Source organism: Rhinopithecus bieti, unplaced genomic scaffold (assembly GCF_001698545.2).
Source record: "Rhinopithecus bieti isolate Rb0 unplaced genomic scaffold, ASM169854v2 scaffold_16773, whole genome shotgun sequence".
In the NCBI taxonomy this organism is placed as follows: Eukaryota; Metazoa; Chordata; class Mammalia; order Primates; family Cercopithecidae; genus Rhinopithecus; species Rhinopithecus bieti.
The window spans coordinates 721,632-739,757 of NW_016808848.1; the positions used below are offsets into that span (position 1 = coordinate 721,632).

Consider the following 18,126-nt stretch of genomic DNA (forward strand, 5'->3'; position numbering starts at 1 on the left):
AGTTGCTGGAATTAGAGGCATGAGCTACTGTGTCCAGGGTTATTTTGTTGTTGTTTGGCTTTTTTTGATAGCAATTGCTTAGGTCAAACCTATTTCCTGAAAAACAGAAAAGAGTTTTCGTCTCCTGTTATTTTATTTTACTTACAACAAATAGCACATCTACTGCCACACAAAAAAAGTGAGGCAACATTTGCCCACTCCATAAAAACCTTAAATGCTGAGCATACCTCTTAGCACTTGGCACAGACCTGGGCACATAGTCAGCTCTCAAAGTTAGATTGACACCCCAGATGCCTCGAGAAGTCCCATCAGGACAGCAAGTTGCCCCATGATAAGACTAAACTCATTGAATTCCTTAACTACCCCTCTTGGCCTCCTGGGGGAAAGTTACCATGACTCTTTCAAAGAGGCCGGCATCCAGGTGAAGTTTTTGTTTTGTTTTGTTTTGTTTTGTTTTGTTTTGTTTTGTTTTGTTTTGTTTTGTTTTTTAACTGGCTTGGCTATTTAAAATCTGCAGAAAGATAGAAAACAAATATTGCTATGGTTCCCAATCCCTCCCCCTGCTTCTCTCTTCCTAAATCTGTCCTATAAGGCCCACCTCCATCTGGGAAGCCTGCCCCAACCCCCAGCTCTCCCCTCCCCTGACTGCTGTAGTAATAAGAATGGAGGCACCTAAGTAGTTGGTGGTTTACAAAAGGACTTCCAGGGTCATCTCAGCTTCACGTGTGTCCTAGTTAACAGGATCAGTTATCTCATGTACAGGTGAGGAAATTCAGCCAGGCTAAGTGACTTGGCAAGGTGTCACTTTTATGGAGTGGCCAAGTCTAAGCCCTGGACCCCGTGCTCCCAACTTGAAAGCCAGCGTGCCGTCCACAGAGGAAGAGCAGCAGGCTTCTTATTTCCCTCTCCCTTTGACATACTGCGTGTTTAAAATGTGAAGGGTTAACAGAATTGCAGAATGCAAAGGAAAGTGTTGGGGAACAATTGGTCGTAATTACAGTCTGCAGAAGAGCCCCTCAACCACAGGGCGCCTGAAACCTGAAGCCCTTCTAAGCTGATTGTGCTGGGGGAGCCAGGTACCTACCAGCCCACCGATGACCCTGGCTTGCTGGGCAGCTGGGGGTCACCACGGGGTTCCAGGAGGAAATGACAGAGAAAGATGCAGAGTCCGGAAGTATAAAGAATGCTCTCTGCTCCCCACCGCAGCCTAGTGAAGACAAGGGTAGTGGGTGGGATGGGGACTCTGGTGTCTACCTCTGTCACCCGCTGACTGGAGAGGTAGTCCTGCCCATGTGTGTGGCTGTCTTTGTGCACGGAACAGTGTGAGCTTTCCTAAGCAATCCTCAGACTCACAGTTAGGCCTCCCAGACCCACAGTTAGCCTAACAGTTCACTCAAGGCTGGGGAGTGTGGTGTGGGACTTTCTCCTCACTATGGGGAACGTGGCTGAAGTTACATGTCACGTTCTCTAGATTTGACAGGAGTTCTCAGGCCCAGTCAAAAAAAAAAAAAAAAAAAAACCTGTCGACTTAATGCTTTTGTTTAAACTGAAAATTAATGGATGAAGAAGCTGATGTGACAAGCTGTCCCTGGGGAAGTAATGGGTGAACTTGACAAAAGAGGCAGGGAAATCAACAATTAGAAATGTATCGTTGTCTGAGGCCTTTTAGTGAAGGACAGACAGTAGGTGGGGAGTGGGTAGAGGAAACAGAGCTTTTCGTTATTTCTCTGGAAGGGGAAGGTTCCAGGGTGAGCACCCGGGTGCTAGGGAAAATCTGACTAGAAATTTGGGCCTTCCTGCTGATGTGTCCCCTGGGGCCCCGTGGCACCTTTCCGTTTCTCTCTCTCCCCTCTAGCCTGAACAACAATATATACCTAGCAGGCATTTGGAAAATACCTGTTGAAGGAATAACTAAATTAACAGTTGTGTTAAATCTATTGTCTCTTTCTCTTGTCAGGCTGATAAAGATGTCGAGTCCATACATGAACAACCTTATCATCCTCGGAGGGATGCTCTCTTATGCGTCCATATTTCTCTTTGGCCTGGATGGATCCTTTGTCTCTGAAAAGACTTTTGAAACACTTTGCACCGTAAGTCATTCTGCATAAGCCAGTGGCATATGAGAGAAAGTTTCCTTGGTGACCTCAGTCATCAAAAACACAGATGCAAACCCAGAAATACATGAAAATACATGAACAGGCAGGAAACAACCCATTTAGTAGTTCTTCAACTCAACAGGGAAGAATGGTGTTGCTGTCAGGCCAGCATTGGGTATAAGTACTGCCTGTAAAGTTAAGATAATGGACTTCCAGCCTGGGCAACATGGTGAAACCTTGTCTCTACAAAAAATACAAAAAAATTAGCCAGGCATGCTGGTGTACACCTGTAGTTCCATCTTCTCAGGAGGCTGAGGAGGGAGGATTGCTTGAGCCCAAAGATCAAGGTTGCAGTGAGTTGTGATCTCATCACTGTGACCCAGCCTGGGAAACAGAGAAAGACCCTGTCTCAAAAAAAAAGATAATGGACTTACCAGGCCACCGTTAGAAGACAGCCCACTGAGAAATGACAGAGTAACACAGAAAAGGAGGGAAAAAAGTTATCATCCAGGAAAGCATCAGCACCAAGGGTAAGAGTCAGGGTCAGGATCGTTTAAGAAGGAACAGATCCTCCCCTCTACCTCAAAAACCATCAAAGAATATGACGATACATCTTTGTATGTCTGACTTTGAGTTATATGGTAAAAGCTATAATTGTTATTTTCTATTTAAGTGGTGTTTTCTTGAATGGTTTTTTCCTTATTGTTCCTCTAAGGAGCATTTTTAGACATTTTTTCCTAATGATTCCTCTTATGAAAGTTTAATACCAGAAATATAATGTATATCTGTATGTGTGCTATATATATATATATATATATATACACACACACACACATATATATATATGGTTTATACATTAACAAGAGTAATGTTTCTTCACATTCAAGAACCAACAGTTGCCCCCAAGGGGGCTGTATCATCCCTGTGAGATATATATATATTTAATGAAGTACAAAGCAGTGTAATTTATTTACTATATTTTAGAAAGATTATTTTAAAGTTAATTAACATGTTAAAATGTTAATGCCCAAAGAAATGCTTTTTAGGTTTTGTTTTTTGTTTTTTGTTTTGAGACGGAGTTTCGCTCTTGTCGCCCAGGCTGGAGTGCAATGGTGCGATCTGGGCTCACTGCAACTTCTGCCTCCTGGGTTCAAAGGATTCTCCTGCCTCAGCCTCCCAAGTAGCTGGGATTACTGGCATCCACCACCATGCCTGGTTAATTTTGTATTTTTAATAGAGACGGGGTTTCTCCATGTTAGTCAGGCTGGTCTCAAACTCCCGACCTCAGGTGATCGGCCTGCCTCAGCCTCCCTAGTAATTTTTTTAAAGGGGGTTATGTATTAGCAATCACTTAATAGTTGTATGGAACTAACTCTCAGTTGAAAATATCATGAACTTACTTTTTAAGAATAAAGTAACCAGTTGGGATTTATTTCTGGACATTGACTAAGATCTGTCCAAATGGGGCTAACCAGTTGGGTCTCTTTAGAGTCCCACATGCAGTAATTCATCCAGTCCCCTGCCTGGAAGACCAGAGCTGGAGGGGATGGTCAAAAGATCGGTGCTGAGTGGATTAATCCAAAAGCCACTCCTTTGTTGGTGCTGTTTTCTTTCAAGACATTGAGAGCACTGTGGGTCCTTTTTGGCAAAGCAGCCTTCTTTAGGCTGCATTTGTTGCTCACAAGCCTCAGTGTGCCCACTGCTGGATGATAAGGGCTGAAGGCTAGCAGTGAGGGACGCTTAAGTGAAGGACCCCTTAAATGTGCTGCAAGTCCCCACTCACACCCCAGACTTTGAGGACTGGATCTGGGCCAGTCCCTCTGCTCTGGCACAGCACATGGAGGGAAGCCCCCTGAGATCTTACAGTCTAGGGGATTTTGCTCCCCGGATTTCTGCAAATGATTAGACCGGACTGACTGTTACACACCATCAAGAAATCGTTCCTGTTACCAGTAACTTCAGTGTGAGCATGAGCTGTCTAGCCAGGGAGAAGTCTACAGATACACTTACTTTATCCTCAGTTGGGCAGTGCCTTGAGAAGTGTGTGGTCGAGTCCCCAGTAACTGAGGGGGTAGTGAGGTCACTGGTGTGCTCAGGCCCCTCTCCTTTCCTGGAGGGACCTCCATGGCCATCAAACCCCAGTGCTCCAGGGTCACTTGGTTCATTCTTCCCACTCAAGAGTTTTTCACTCCAAGCCTGGAACTGGCTCATTCCCACCAAAAGACCAAAAGAGTGTGGCCTTCCCATAATTCCCATTATTCTGCCCTTCTGGGAGTGAAGAAAGTGAATACAAAAGATGCAAGTCCCTGGCTTCACTGTGCCTGGAGTCAGCTTACAAAGAAGCTGAGATGCTCAAAAGTCCTTGTGGGTATGGTTCAGTGGGGTTGTTCTCTAAAGAATACGGCCTTCTGGGGCCAGGTGCAGTGATTCACGCTTATAATCCCAGCACTTTGGGAGGCCAAGGCAAGCAGACTACCCAAGGCCAGGAGTTCAAGACCAACCTGACCAACATGGAGAAACCTTGTCTCTACTAAAAATACAAAATTAGCCGGGTGGAGTGGTGCATGCCTGTAATCCCAGCTACTTGGGAAGCTGAGGCAGGAGAATCGCTTGAACCCAGGAGGCAGGGGTTGCAGTGAGCCGAGATCATGCCATGGCACTCCAGCCTGGGCCACAAGAGCAAAACTCCATCTCAAAAAAAAAAGAGTGTGGCCTTCTGGCATGAGAGTGATGACCAAAGCACATGGAAGTCTTGCTAGTTTTAGTGGAAGTGTGAAGACCACTGAGTCTCTGATATTCCTACATCAGCATGGCTTTTATGCCCTGAGATGCGTAACAATTTCATGAGCATACAATTTATTTATGGTCAGCTTTCCTGGGCAGTAGTGAAGCCTGAATAAAAGGTTGCTCCTGAGGGACCCTGATGAGGTTGAATGAGGAAAGTGAGGATTTCTCTCTTCCATCTGTGCTTAGGCTTCCTCCCCAAGTTTTAGGACACTATGATGATTACAGTAATGGAAATGGTACTGGGGCCGGGTGCAGTGGCTCATGCCTATAATCCTAGCACTTTGGGAGGCCGAGGCGGTAGATCACCTGAGGCCAGGAGTTCAAGACCAATCTGGCCAACATGGCAAACCCCGTCTCTACTTAAAAATACAAAAATTCACTGGACATGGTAGTGCACGCCTGTAGTCCCAGCTACTCGGGAGGCTGAAGCAGGAAAATCGTTTGAACCCGGAAGGCAGAGGTTGCAGTGAGTTGAGACTGCGCCACTGCACTCCAGCCTGGGCGACAGAGCAAGACTCCGTCTCAAAAAAAAAAAAAAAAAAAAAAGATACTGGGGGCAAGTTTGGCAACTCCATTTTCTCAGTGGCATCCCTGAGAGGTGAGGGGCTTGCCTTGCTCCCCCCGCTGAGAACCAGTGGAGCAAAATCCTACCCTCGTTCTGCCGCGACCCCAATCCCTCCCGGGGCCACTCTGCCCATCTCCTCGTCACTTGCTGTTGGCCACCTGGGAATGCCTCCAGCAGGCCTGAATTTCAGTCTTCACTGCAGAAACTCCTGCAGCAGATATCAAGGGCTGCCCAGGCTTCAGAAACTCTCTCCTTCCCAGAAAGAAGTTCCTGACATCTCGCCTTGTTCACAAGCCAAAGGCTATGAAAGCACAGGTGCTTTCTCAAGTTTGACCTGAATTCGACAACCAGGGGTTGGGGAGCAAAACAGGGACATCCCCACACCCAGGGCTTTTCTTTTTAATGAAGCCTGACATTCTATTCTGGGAATCACGCTCATTTGTGTGAGGGGAAGGTTGTCCTGGGAAGCCGGGGAAGGCTGGTATGAATAAATCATAAAGCGCTTTACAAATCAGCATCGGCTCTGAAGATGAGGGCCCGAAAAGATGCTAGGCCCAGTTCTCGCCGCCCCTGAGAATTAATATATTTGCAGTCAAGGCTGTCTTAGAAGCTCTGTAAAGGGGAGGCCACACGCATGACTGTGGGGAAAAGGCATAGATTATCTACCCTGGATCGAATTGGGTCAGCACAGATATGCACATGGGTTAGGGCTGGGGCCATTTATTTACTAATTCTCAATATTGCCCAGGAAGAGGAAGTGAAAGCCCTTGAATTTAGGGCCTAAGTACCAGTCCCCGGTGGGTACAATTTGGATTGTATTCCACCTGCTATTCCAGGGTGGGCAGCTCCTGAATTTCACTTGGTGCCGTGGATTCTGTTCTTCGGACCTAGAAAGCTGCTGCCCGCAAACTCCCACCAAGCAGGGAGCTGCAAGGAGAAGTAGGCCCGTATGTTGTAGTGATCACGGATCTTCCAACAACAGCCTGCATTCGACTGCCACCTCCTCCACTTACTAGCTCCTGACTGCAGCAAGTGACTTAACCTCAGTTTTCTCATCTGTAAAATGAGCGTAACAGTTTTCCCTCTGCAGGATTGCCGTGTGGGTTAAACAAGACGATTCAGACAAGCCGCCTGGAACTCAGGGAGAGTGCTACATGGAAGGATGTAGGAGGAGGGACAGGCATCACAGCTTGTCACCTTGCATCCTCGCCACAGTGTAATTTCCTGGTGTCCCACACTGGGTTCTGTAAAGAACAGGGGACAAGGTAGACCATGAGGCCCAGTTCAGACATGGTGCAGCCAAAGTCACAGTTCTGTCTGCTCTGCTACCATATACATGCTGCTTTTTTTTCCCTTTTAGATTTAAATGTAGCAGCCTAACACAGTGAGAAACCATGAACACCACCTCAGGCAGAAACCTATGGCAGTCACAAGATTAGGCCTCTCTAGGGGCTACACCTCTGCTCAGACAAGGGTGGGTGCGTGTGTGAAGTGAGTGCACACACACACACACACACACAGTGCTACTGCTAGAGACGCAGTTTCTCTTAGTTCCCATCCCCCACTCCCTCTGACCCTTTCCAGAATCTTCCCAGCCTGTCACTGCTGGTTTCTGCCAGTCTTGAGAGCAGCTCCAGCTATACCCCGTGCTGTCTCCCTGGACACTGTGTGGGTAGTGGAGTCACCATAGCAACGTGGCCCCTGTGGACATGGAGCTGTCTGCAAGGATGGTGCTGGGTGTGGGCCAGGGCCCTAGTGCCGGGGAGAAGGGATGGACCCCCGCAGCTGAGCTGACCTGGCTCTGGGATCCCAGCCCCTGTCCACCCAGACAAGGAGCCCAGCAGGTGGGGAAGAGAAAAAGCACTTGCCTTCCTTGTGGATCTGAGGCAGAAACCCCAGCTCGAGCGTGGGAGGAGCAAGAAGGGACTTTGCAGACAGGATGAGGAGGCTCCAGGTGGACCTTAGATCCCAGCGTGGGCCTCACACAGGGCTCTCAGAAGCATTCCTGGGCGTGGATTAGTCAATAGCTTCCTGTTAACTCCCCGAGTCTGTGCCCTCAGCCCCTGCGATTCACCAAGGCCAGCTTTCAGCCGGGGGCAGCCTTGCCTTCATGACCACCTGAGAAGGCCAAGTTCACTGTCCCCACCTGAAGGAACAGAAAACTGAAGCCCTGTCACACACTGCTAGGCAGCAGGGAAGAAGTTTAAAACTAGCTCTGTTGGACCACGAAGATGACTGAGATGTTTCATTAGAAAACAATAATATTCAGATTTTTATTAGCTGGCTTATACCAAGAAAAAAAAAAAAAAAGTCAACTAAGTTATTAGGGATGTGGTAACCACTTATCCCAGCCAATATTACCAAAATTTTTGTCTCAGATTCTTTTAAATTGAGATATAATCCACATACCATAAATTTTGCCCTTTTAATGTGTACAATTCAGTGGTTTTAGTCTATTTCATTTTTGATGCCTCTCCAGAGTATACTGGAGTAGCACCAAAGAGAGAGGTTCTGCTGTGGGACTGATTGTGTCCAAATCCCAGCTGCACTACTTCCTAATGTGTGACTTTGTTTACCTTATTTAACATCTCTGAACCTTTGCTTCCTCTTCTGTAAAACGGGGATGATAGTAATAGGGTTGTGAGAATTAAATGAGATCATGTATGTAAAGCACCTAGTGCCTGCCACACAGTAAGACTTCATACATCTGAACCATTATCATTATATATGAACGAGTGATGGGACTGTCTGGATAATTGTGTTCACCTCTGGATACCATTAAGACAGACACTGATAAAGCAGAGTAAACGTGGGATGAAGAGGGCTGGGAGGCCAGGCGCAGTGGCTCATGCCTGTAATCCCAGCACTTTGGGAGACTGAGGTGGGTAGATCACGAGGTCAGGAGTTCAAGGCCAGCCTGGCCAACATAGTAAAATCCCATTTCTGCTAAAAATACAAAGATTAGCCGGACATGGTGGCAGGTGCCTATAGTCCCAGCTACTCGGGAGACTGAGGCAGGAGAATCACTTGAACCCGGGAAGCAGAGGTTGCAGTGAGCCAAATTGCGCCACTGTACTCCAGCCTGGGTGACAGAGGGAGACCCTGTCTAAAAAGAATAAAAAAGAAGAGGCTGGGAAAACCAGTTGATGCTGGCTGGTTTGGTGTGGGTACCTGTGGCAACCTCTGGCTTTCTGTGGCCTTGCTCTACCAAAACTGGGGCGGGAACAGACTTGGGTCCTGCCTAAGTCAAAGCCAAGCTGGTGGCTGCCTCTGCCACCTTGAGTGCCAAAAGGGGCTTTGGGGCAGGCAGCAAGGGAGGTAAGAATGACACAGACGGGACCTCTGAGGACGCTGCAGCCATGTAGTGGTTGGAATCTGACCTAAGAAGCCAGTTCGGCCCAGGGCTGCCCTGAGGGACGCTCAGAAGAGCCTGGCTCAGCTTTAGCTCCTCCCAGCTGCCTCTACTTGCTGACCACCCCAACTCTTTTATCTATTTTTCCACTAAAAAATATATGTATATTATAAGCGTGGCACTCAGTGAATTTTCACAAACTGAACTCAACTGTGAATCCAGGATCCATATCAAGGAGCAGGGCCTTACCAGCATCCCAGAGGCCCTCCCTGTCTCCTTCCAGTTCCTATCTATCCCAACCCTCCTTCCCCTGCCAAGGGTGGCCCCCATCCCAGCTCCTGCTTGCACAGACAGTGCTACTCAGTGCGCACTGAGCCACCTGGGGGTCCGGACGGAATGCAGCAGGTCTAGAAGGGGGCCTGTACATTCCTGACACACTCTCAGGGGATGCTGATGCCACATCCCCAGACCATACTTGGAAGAGCAGGGATAAGATTAGTACCTGACGCTTTATTTTTGTGTTTGTCTCTTGGAGACTGGTTGTGTAAAATAAATGGAAGCACCAGAAGCCTGGTGTCCTGGGGCCCAGCTGTGGGAGGGAAGGAGCTCCTGGGGTAGAAGACACCGAGTGTGGCCCCCACCCTCGAACCTTGGGAAGCAGGGCGGTTCTGTCACGGCTGGCAGGGGGGGAGGTTGAGTCCAGAAGCACCCCTTCAGCCCCTTCACCCTGCTCAGATGGGTGGCAGCTGGGCAGGGATGGGACAGGAGAGGCCTAGACACTGGACTGGGGAGTGTGATGTCCTCTTCCTGCCCTCCTAGAGGTACTGGAATTTTCTAACTCTAACTAGAAAGGTAAAGGCTGCCTAGGAACACCACTTGGCCTCCCAGTAAATTCAAGTCTGGCAGGAATTAATGAAACATTTTTAGTGAAAAGGCCATAAATCTGTGGGGGGTTTTTTTGTTGTTGTTGCGTAGGGATTTCTTTTTGAGGCAGTTGAGAAGGAAAGCAATGTAATAACGTGGGTTTGGGGCTGTTTCTGCAGGTGGGCTCTCATGGCTGTCCATGGTAATGTGCTCTGTGATTTCAGAAGGCAGCAGGAAGTCTGGGCCAGGAGATACCCACAGGGTTTGGTGGTGGCCTTGCCTGGCAGGTCCAGACCAGCTCGGGGAGAGGGCCCAGGGACTGGCTGTCACAGGGCCTGATTGGGCCAGCTGGAGTCCTGGATGGGGTACAGATGCCTGCTTGATGACAGTGGCCTCCCTACCCCCAACTGCCTTCCAGAGGAGGGGGCTGAGTGGGGAACCAGGGACTCCCCAGACTCCTGAGTCAATACGTAGATGATGGTCTCCCTTCCAGACAGCCTACATGTAGGCCACTCCAACCTGTGGCTCTGCTCAGCACTCTTGTTCCCACAATTCATTCATTCATATGATAACATTCCCAGGCACGTACTAGGCACAGATCATGGTCCTTGGGGAGCTGGCAGTGTAGATTGAAAACCTAAGTAAACAAACAGTTCCCATTTACTATGTTGTGTACACTGGCAGAGACAGGCCTAGGGGAGTGGGTAAGGCCCAGAAGCAAGGGACAAATCAGGGAAGACTTAAAATAAGGGACCCCTCTGAGTGAGCTCCAGTTATTTCTGGAAGTCCTAAACGATACACCATACGTGCCCACAGAATTCTCAGCAGCTGCAATCACATGATGTGGTCACTCAGTCCTTCCTCTCTGACCCTGATGCCCACTCGTCCATGTCTTCTGTCCATAGAGCTGCATGAAGGCACATAGCAGCCCCCTCCCCACCACGCCCCACCCCTGCCTGCCACCACCCATCTGAGAATGCTGCTCTTCCAAAACCTCCCCAACCTCCAGTCCTGAGGCACCTTCTGGGGTTGTGGGGGAACAGGAAGAAAGGCCTCTTCCTCATTCTGCACTGTTCTGTGACCCAGGCCAAGGCTGCTAAGGGCAGTGTGCACTTTCTGCACTACACAAGGGTGTTGGCATCAGGGGCAGGAGCTGAATTTTGGCCTGTGATCTGCTCTTTGAGCCAAGTTCTCGGAGTCTATTGGCTTCAAGGGCCTTGAGGAGTAGAGTCATTCAGAAAGGGCCCAGAGGGGATGCCTTTCAGAAATTTCTCCTCCCAGAGGGGGAACCTCTCTCTGATTTGCCCCAAGGCTCCTAAGATGCCCCCTAGGCCCTGACTTGGGTTCCAAAGTGCTCCTGCAGGTCCCGAGTCACCTTTGTCCCCTGCACCATTCCCCCAGAAAGGCTCTGCTATACTCTAAACTCCAGAGAAGATTTTCTGTACAGGTCTTACCCAAAAGACCCTGAGCAAGATGGGGTTTTTTAGAGCTGTTTCTAGAAGCTGCTCTTCAAAGTCTTATACTTCAGGATTTATCTGTCGCCCCTGCCCCAGAAGACAAGACGGGTCCTGGAGACCTCAGGCCTCTCACCTCCCCCACCTCATACCTCACAGTGGTCTGGGTCTTGCTTTGGGGCACTCTGGGAGTTTCTTCCCTCCTCCTCCCTATTGATCACCTGGAATGAGCAGTCAGAATGAAATAAAAGGCCCTTGAAGAAGCTTTTGGACAGCAGGAGAGTGACTTGCCCTTGTGTCCAGTCAGCCACCAGAGCTTGCGCCTCCCTCCGACTTGTTGGCCTGAAGCCCACATGAATCTGTGGCAACAAGGAGACCCGGAGCACAGCGTCCCGTCCTCCCGTCCATCACCTGTCAGAGCAGGCCTGCCAGCAGAGGTTGTGTGTCCATTTTCATGCTGATCCCCAGAAGGGCATTGAAAGCCCTTCACCCGGCCAGGCGTGCTTCGTGAAATCAATGGAGCAAGCGGCTGAGCAGAATTGTTCTGGCCATAGATGCTTCCTTCCGTTTGGAGATGTGCTCTCATTTCTTTTTCCTTTTTCATAGCTGAGACGGAGATGGGCGCTGCCTGCCGAAAGTTTGTCTTCCCCCATGGATGTATTATGTTCAAGGCAGTTTGCAGAGTGGGCTGAGTACTTGATGGCTAAGGGGAGAAAAAGAAAGATGTTAAATCAGAAAAATAAACACATGTAAGACTTTAGGAGAAAAAGTGACGTAGCTGGTTGGTGTTGATGAATCAGTAGAGACTTGTATTGGTGGTAACATATTGGAAAACAGAATCATTAGAACCCTTCAGATGAAACCTTCTAGTTTATTCGGCATCATAGAGCCACGTAGAAGGGAGGCACCTGGATGTCATTAAATGAAACCTCCCTCAGTGCAGGAAATGCCCCTGCAGCATTCTGATGGAGGGGGAGAAGCGGGGCGGGGGCGGGGGGGTCTTCCAAGCTTTGCTTGAATATGTGGAGTGATGGGGAGCTCACTACCTGCCAGACAGCATGTAGAAGGGACAGCTGAGGCCATGAGCTCAGCCTCTTTTGCTATCAAATGCTCCAGTTCTCTCTGTGGTCTTCCTTTATTTTGCTTGCTTGGGCTCAACTTGCACATCTGTGGTGACAAAGGGTTTACAACCTCTTAAACTGGCCCATCCAGCCTGATTGTCTCCTCTTGGCTCCAGAGATTTAAAGGTGGGCACAGCAGGCCCTGCCTCCCAGTAGCTTCATCTAGTGGGAGAGGCAAACAGGTGATCAGATAGATGTCATCTCTGTGTGACCAGCAGAGCAGAAACATGCTTGAAGGCAGAAGTCGTGAGGAGGAAGTGGTCAGGACCTCCCTGCAAGGTCTCAGTAGGCTTCTCAGAGGAAGTGGCTCATAAGCTTGGATTTCAGAGGATGCATGAGAAGTTGTGAAGAACATTGAACAAGGAATGGCATTTTGGTGGAGGAAACAGCACGTGTCAGACCTGGCAGCATGAACCAGTGTGATGTGAGGGGAAAGACTGAGCAGTGCAGGATGGCTTGAGGAATATCAGAAGAGGTAGGGTGGAGGGGGCTGCACCCTGCCTGCTAAGAATTTGGAGTTTAACCTGAGGGGTCTGTGGGGCAGCAATGGGTTTAAATCCCAGAAGCTTAAGCTGGACTAACACTTAATACAGGGACTGACTGTGGAGCCCTGGCAGTAGGTGTCTGGTGGTTGTAGGCAGGAACGCTCCCAAAGACAAGGTGGTTAGTCAGTTCTCTACACCAGACAGCAATGGGATGCAGCATTGAGAGTCTCCAAGACAACCCCCAAGTTCAGTGATTCACTAGGACTCTCAGGGCTCAGCGTGCAGTCATACTCGCAGCTATGACTTATTACACTGAAAGAATACACAGCAATATCAGCAAAGGAAAAGGCACATGGGGAGGTGAAGTCCAGGGGAAACCAGGTGCCAGCTTCTGATAGCCCTATCACGGCAGAGGTGCACATGACACGCTTACTTCCCCCAGCAATGAGTAGCGACCACATATGTGAAATGCTGCCCAGGGAAGCACATTAGAGATGCCATGCCCAGGGATTTTAGTTGGGGGATGGATATGTTGACACCGTCTGCCTACTACATAACAAAATTCCAGACTCGCAGAAGGAAGGCAGTGTTCAGCATAAACCATGTTGTTTGCACAACCCGTTTAGGCACAGTGAGCTGCTCTTATCATTGAGGAGATGGTGGGAACCATCCAGAATCCAAGCTCTCAGATACCAGCTAAGGACCAACCTTCAAATCAGACCTTCCTAAAGACAACGGTCTCAGGCCTGCTATGTTAACTCTTTTCTGCTCAGGCATCCTCAGCTATTCTTTGCTTTTAGTTTATGGCAACATATTGCAATTTCCAGATGCCAGGTTAAATTTATATTATTGAGTTTTAACTAACGACCAATTAGATGGTTGAGTCTTAATGAATTTAGCCCTCACAAAATAGACAAGTGGCCTGGAAATGATTGTTTCAAAGAAAACATAAGTTAAAGCAAATATTAAGAATGCTTAGGCCGGGCGCGGTGGCTCAAGCCTGTAATCCCAGCACTTTGGGAGGCCAAGACGGGCGGATCACGAGGTCAGGAGATCGAGACCATCCTGGCTAACACGGTGAAACCCCGTCTCTACTAAAAAATACAAAAAACTAGCCAGGCGAGGTGGTGGGCGCCTGTAGTCCCAGCTACTCGGGAGGCTGAGGCAGGAGAATGGCGTGAACCCGGGAGGCGGAGCTTGCAGTGAGCAGAGATCCGGCCACCACACTCCAGCCTGGGTGACAGAGCGAGACTCCGTCTCAAAAAAAACAAACAAAAAAAAAGAATGCTTAGCACAGTAAGGCCAGATGCAGTGGCTCTTGCCTATACTCCCAACACTTTGGGAGACTGAGGCAAGAAGATCACTTGAGTTCATGAGTTCAAGGCCAGCCTGGGCAATATAGCAAGATTTTATCTGTACTAAAAATCAAAAGTTAGCCAGGCATGGTGGTGCATGCCTGCAGTCCCAGCTACTCAGGAGACTGGGGTAGGAGGATTATTTGAGCTCTGGAGATGGAGGCTGCAGTGAGCTGTGATTGTACCACTGTACTCCAGCCTGAGTGACAGTGAGATCTCATCTACAAAAAAAAAAAAAATGCTTAGCACACTGGAGTAAAACATCTCCTCAAAACAGATCTTTGTCAGCCACAGGATGAGGTAAAAATGATGATATTACTTCATCTTTGTCCTTTTTAAAATGCTTATGGTCTGTATATGGTAATTTGTAAAATTAAACATGTTCAAGAGAACGTTATCAAACATGCTGTAGACCATTGGTCTTAACAGTCGTGTCAATAAATTAGCTTTACAAGTGTGTTGAGGTCCCCGAAGGGTGTTACACGTTGGTCAGCTACCCCCTCTGGGTGTGTCCTGGTCCTTTGACATCTGGCTCCTAGGTGTAAATGAACCTGATTTGAGTTGAGGAGACTCCATCTGAGGAGGAGGCAGCAGCAGGATGTTGGGGAGAGAGGCCTGGACCAGGACGAAGCATCGAGTTCCAGGCTCAGCTCTGGAGCTGTGTGGCATGGTTAAGGGAAATATCTTAAATGCGCTGGGCCTCAGTTTCTTCACCTGTTAAGGGATTTCCTCGCTTAACTGACACCTCCAAAAAATCACCTTGGTGTTTGTTGTTTTAGTTGTTGTTTGTTTTTATTATTATATACTTTGCCTCCGGCCTAATAATACTTGTTGAAGATGAACAAATGAACAAACTAATGAATGAGTGACCCAGCAAACTAATGAGCGAGTGAATGAATGAATGAATAAGATGAACTGTCAAGCCCCATGCATCTCTGACAGATGACAAACGTATTTTCTGGTCACTGAATATGCTCAGGTCTAAATTCTCTATCTTTGGCTCTTTCCCCCTCCCTGTTTTGTATACTTTTCTCATATCCTTTTATGATCATCTGGTTAATAATGTGGCCATTCTACATTGTTTCTAAAGCACTGTGGTTCATTTTTACCCGTCTGATTTCTCCTTGTTTGTGAAATTTTAAGAAAAAGAAAATAGAAGGCTCAGTGCCCACCTGTACCCTCGCAGCATTCATGCTTCACAGGCCTGTGTTTCCGAACAAGTGCTGTGATACTGTTGTCCTTCCCTTGATTTAGTGGGTTGGCCTTGCAGTCTAAAAATAGTTCCTATTTTTACAAATAAAATGGAAATGCAAAATGTTCTGTCTCTGAAAACCCGGAGAGTCAAGTTGCCGGAAAGGCAGGAGCAGAATGAATCCGTAAGGGGAATGGGCTGGGAACATTTCTTGGAAACTTCCTGCTTGTGCTGGTGGCAGCCAGCCCTGAACTAGAAGGGGCCTGGGGAAGCCAAGCAAAGCTGCTGTGCTCAGTTCCTCTGGATGCAGAGGGCCTGAGCTGTCTGCTGCAGCCTGGCTGCCTCTCTTTTCCCCTACCACATCCACCTTTCTGCCTGTGTTCAGCCAAGGCAGGTTGGAGCCCTTCAAAGGAAACTAAGCTCAACAGAGCTGAGGGAAAGCAAAGACCCAAGCTCAGAGCTGCAGCTCATGGGGCACGTGGCTTTTCTGTCCCAGTGAGTGGGAGGCCCCAGAACTCAGTGGTGCACAGCTCAGGGCTGGACCATGATGTGGGGCCCCCACCTGGAGATGTGCAAGTCTCCTGGGTATTAGAGGGTGTCCAGTCTAAATGGTGAGGGTTGGGGGTTCTGGGAGTGATGCAGTACAGGTGAAGGTGGGCGTCCTGGAGGCCCCTAAAACCTAACAGATGGTGGCCAGCCTGTTCCAGCCCTAAGGGATCCAAGTTGTAGGCTCATGTCAGGGCCAGCTGTTCCCATTAGCCACCAACCCAGGGCTAGGTGTCAGGGCACACCTTGGTCCTGAGGAATAGGTAAGAGCCAGACAGGGCCTCAGTCCTGAGCAGGGACCAAGGTCTAAGTGTGAGCTCAGTGGCCAGGCTGGCCTGTGCTGACTAACTGGCCTTCCAAAGTCACACTGGACAGTAGTGGCCACATGGCCTGACCATGTGGGGCGAGGGCTGGGCAACAGGAAGAAGGAAGGGAGGAGGGGAAGTGAAGGCCAGAGGGCTGGACCATCCATCACCTTTTGGTGGTACCTCAGCTGTCTATGGCTCTCTCTCTGCCTGCCTCTCTCTAGGCCCATCTAAGGGAGGATTTGAATCTTGCACTTCTGTGTGCCCAGTGCCCCGGGTCTGGTAGGCAACTGATAGAACTAAATGCCTATTAAATGGAAATTTGATTGAAAGATGCCAGTGAAACTCAACGATATGTAGAGGGGAGTATTTTTCCCCATCGTGAAAAGTCCCCCTGCAGGGTGGTCTCATACCTGGTGAAGTCCGTCTACCTAAGGAAGGTCAATGCCTCTGTTTTCTCCTGGCTTCTAGGTCAGGACCTGGATTCTCACCGTGGGCTACACAACTGCTTTTGGGGCCATGTTTGCAAAGACTTGGAGAGTCCACGCCATCTTCAAAAATGTGAAAATGAAGAAGAAGGTAATCACTCTCCTGTTTCAGGGTATTAGCAGTGTTCACTCAGCATTTATCTAGCAAGTATATACTATATTCCAGGCACTGAGCTATTTGCTGGGGATCCAAGCTAAACACAGTCCCTACCTCCTGCTCCCTTCAGCCTACTGGGGAAATCGGACAGTTAACAAAGCATTTATAACACACGGTTATCAGGGCTGGCTGGGGACATGTGGGGAGTGATGGGGTACAAAACACTCAAGGGAGGCTTCATGGAGGAAGTGCCACCTATGCTGGGGCCTGGAGGGTGAGTGGGAGTTAGCCAAGCAAAGGGCATAGAGATGCTGGGGACCTTGTCAAAGGAACCATCCATGGCAGCCTGGGGATAGGAGGAGGGTGGTCAGGAGCTGAGAGAGGCTTGATGTGGCCGGGGCTAGAGCTCGTGGGGACAGGGTACAGGGAGAGGCTGGAAGGGAAGGGTGGAGCCACATTAAGGAATCTGCACTTTAACTTATGGGCAATAGGGAGCTCTTAAAAGAGAGGAGTGAAACAGGGCTGGTACTGGATTTAATGATTCCGTTTTCAAAGAGGCCCTTGTAGGACAGGAGCTCAGCCTTCACACCGTGGACTGCATTCGCCACCCGTGAGGTTTGGTATAGCCATGATGTTGCCGACCTTGACTCTTAGTCATAGAGAAACTTTGTCCACCACTGTCCTTTTTAACTCTTGCAGTGGTATTGGATCTCCCCTTTCTTCTGGATAAAATTTGTGGCAAGTCTTATGATTTTGAAAGTCCTCTGGTCAGTAACTATTATAATATGTAGAGTCTATCATTATATTCAAAACTTCAAACAGTATTCATTGGCACAACTTCTCCCTCTCCCAGCTCAGGCCTGCAGCAGGCCAGCCACCTGCCTTGGGAAAAGGGGTATAGGCTGGCTGCTTCTCTCTTTGGCCAGCCTGCATTCTTTCCCCATCATCCCATCCACCCAGGTGTCCAACACCTCTGGAGTTGGAATTAGGAGTGGTGGAAGGGGCAGGAAATACCTTACTTGCTTGGAGCTGGCATTGGGCTTACTGGGCCTGGTGAGGATTGCAGCGGGCCCTTTAGACTCCTGCGGTGCTTTTCTGGGTCCCTCATTACTGGGACTTTCTCTCCTGCCATGCTCTTGATGCAGATGAAATGCTCCCCCAATTGGCTATTTGTGGCTTCTTGCCCTGCTCCTGAGCATCCTTCAGTTCTCCACCCTGGGGTCACCTCACCCCTCCAGCTAGTCCTGGACAGGGCCACACAAGCTCTTCCTCACCCACGGCCCACATCTGGGGCGCAGAAAGCACTCCTGCACCCTTTGCACCTACAAACCTAAGGACTGAAGGCTGATGTCACTATAGCAGCTGCCTCTCTTTTGTTCCATCCTCAGAGCAGCTGGCCAGTCCATCATCCCCCATTAG

General features: G+C 49.0%; 1 protein-coding gene across 1 annotated transcript in view; it reads left to right on the forward strand.

Moving 5' to 3' along the window:
- GABBR2 (gamma-aminobutyric acid type B receptor subunit 2) overlaps nt 1–18,126 on the forward strand; it is a 426,191-nt gene that overhangs the window by 319,385 nt on the left and 88,680 nt on the right. Inside the window, exons 11-12 of the mRNA XM_017887601.1 lie at nt 1,958–2,090; nt 16,594–16,701. Of these exons, the coding sequence (XP_017743090.1) occupies nt 1,958–2,090; nt 16,594–16,701 (241 nt within the window). The remainder of the gene's footprint in view (nt 1–1,957; nt 2,091–16,593; nt 16,702–18,126) is intronic.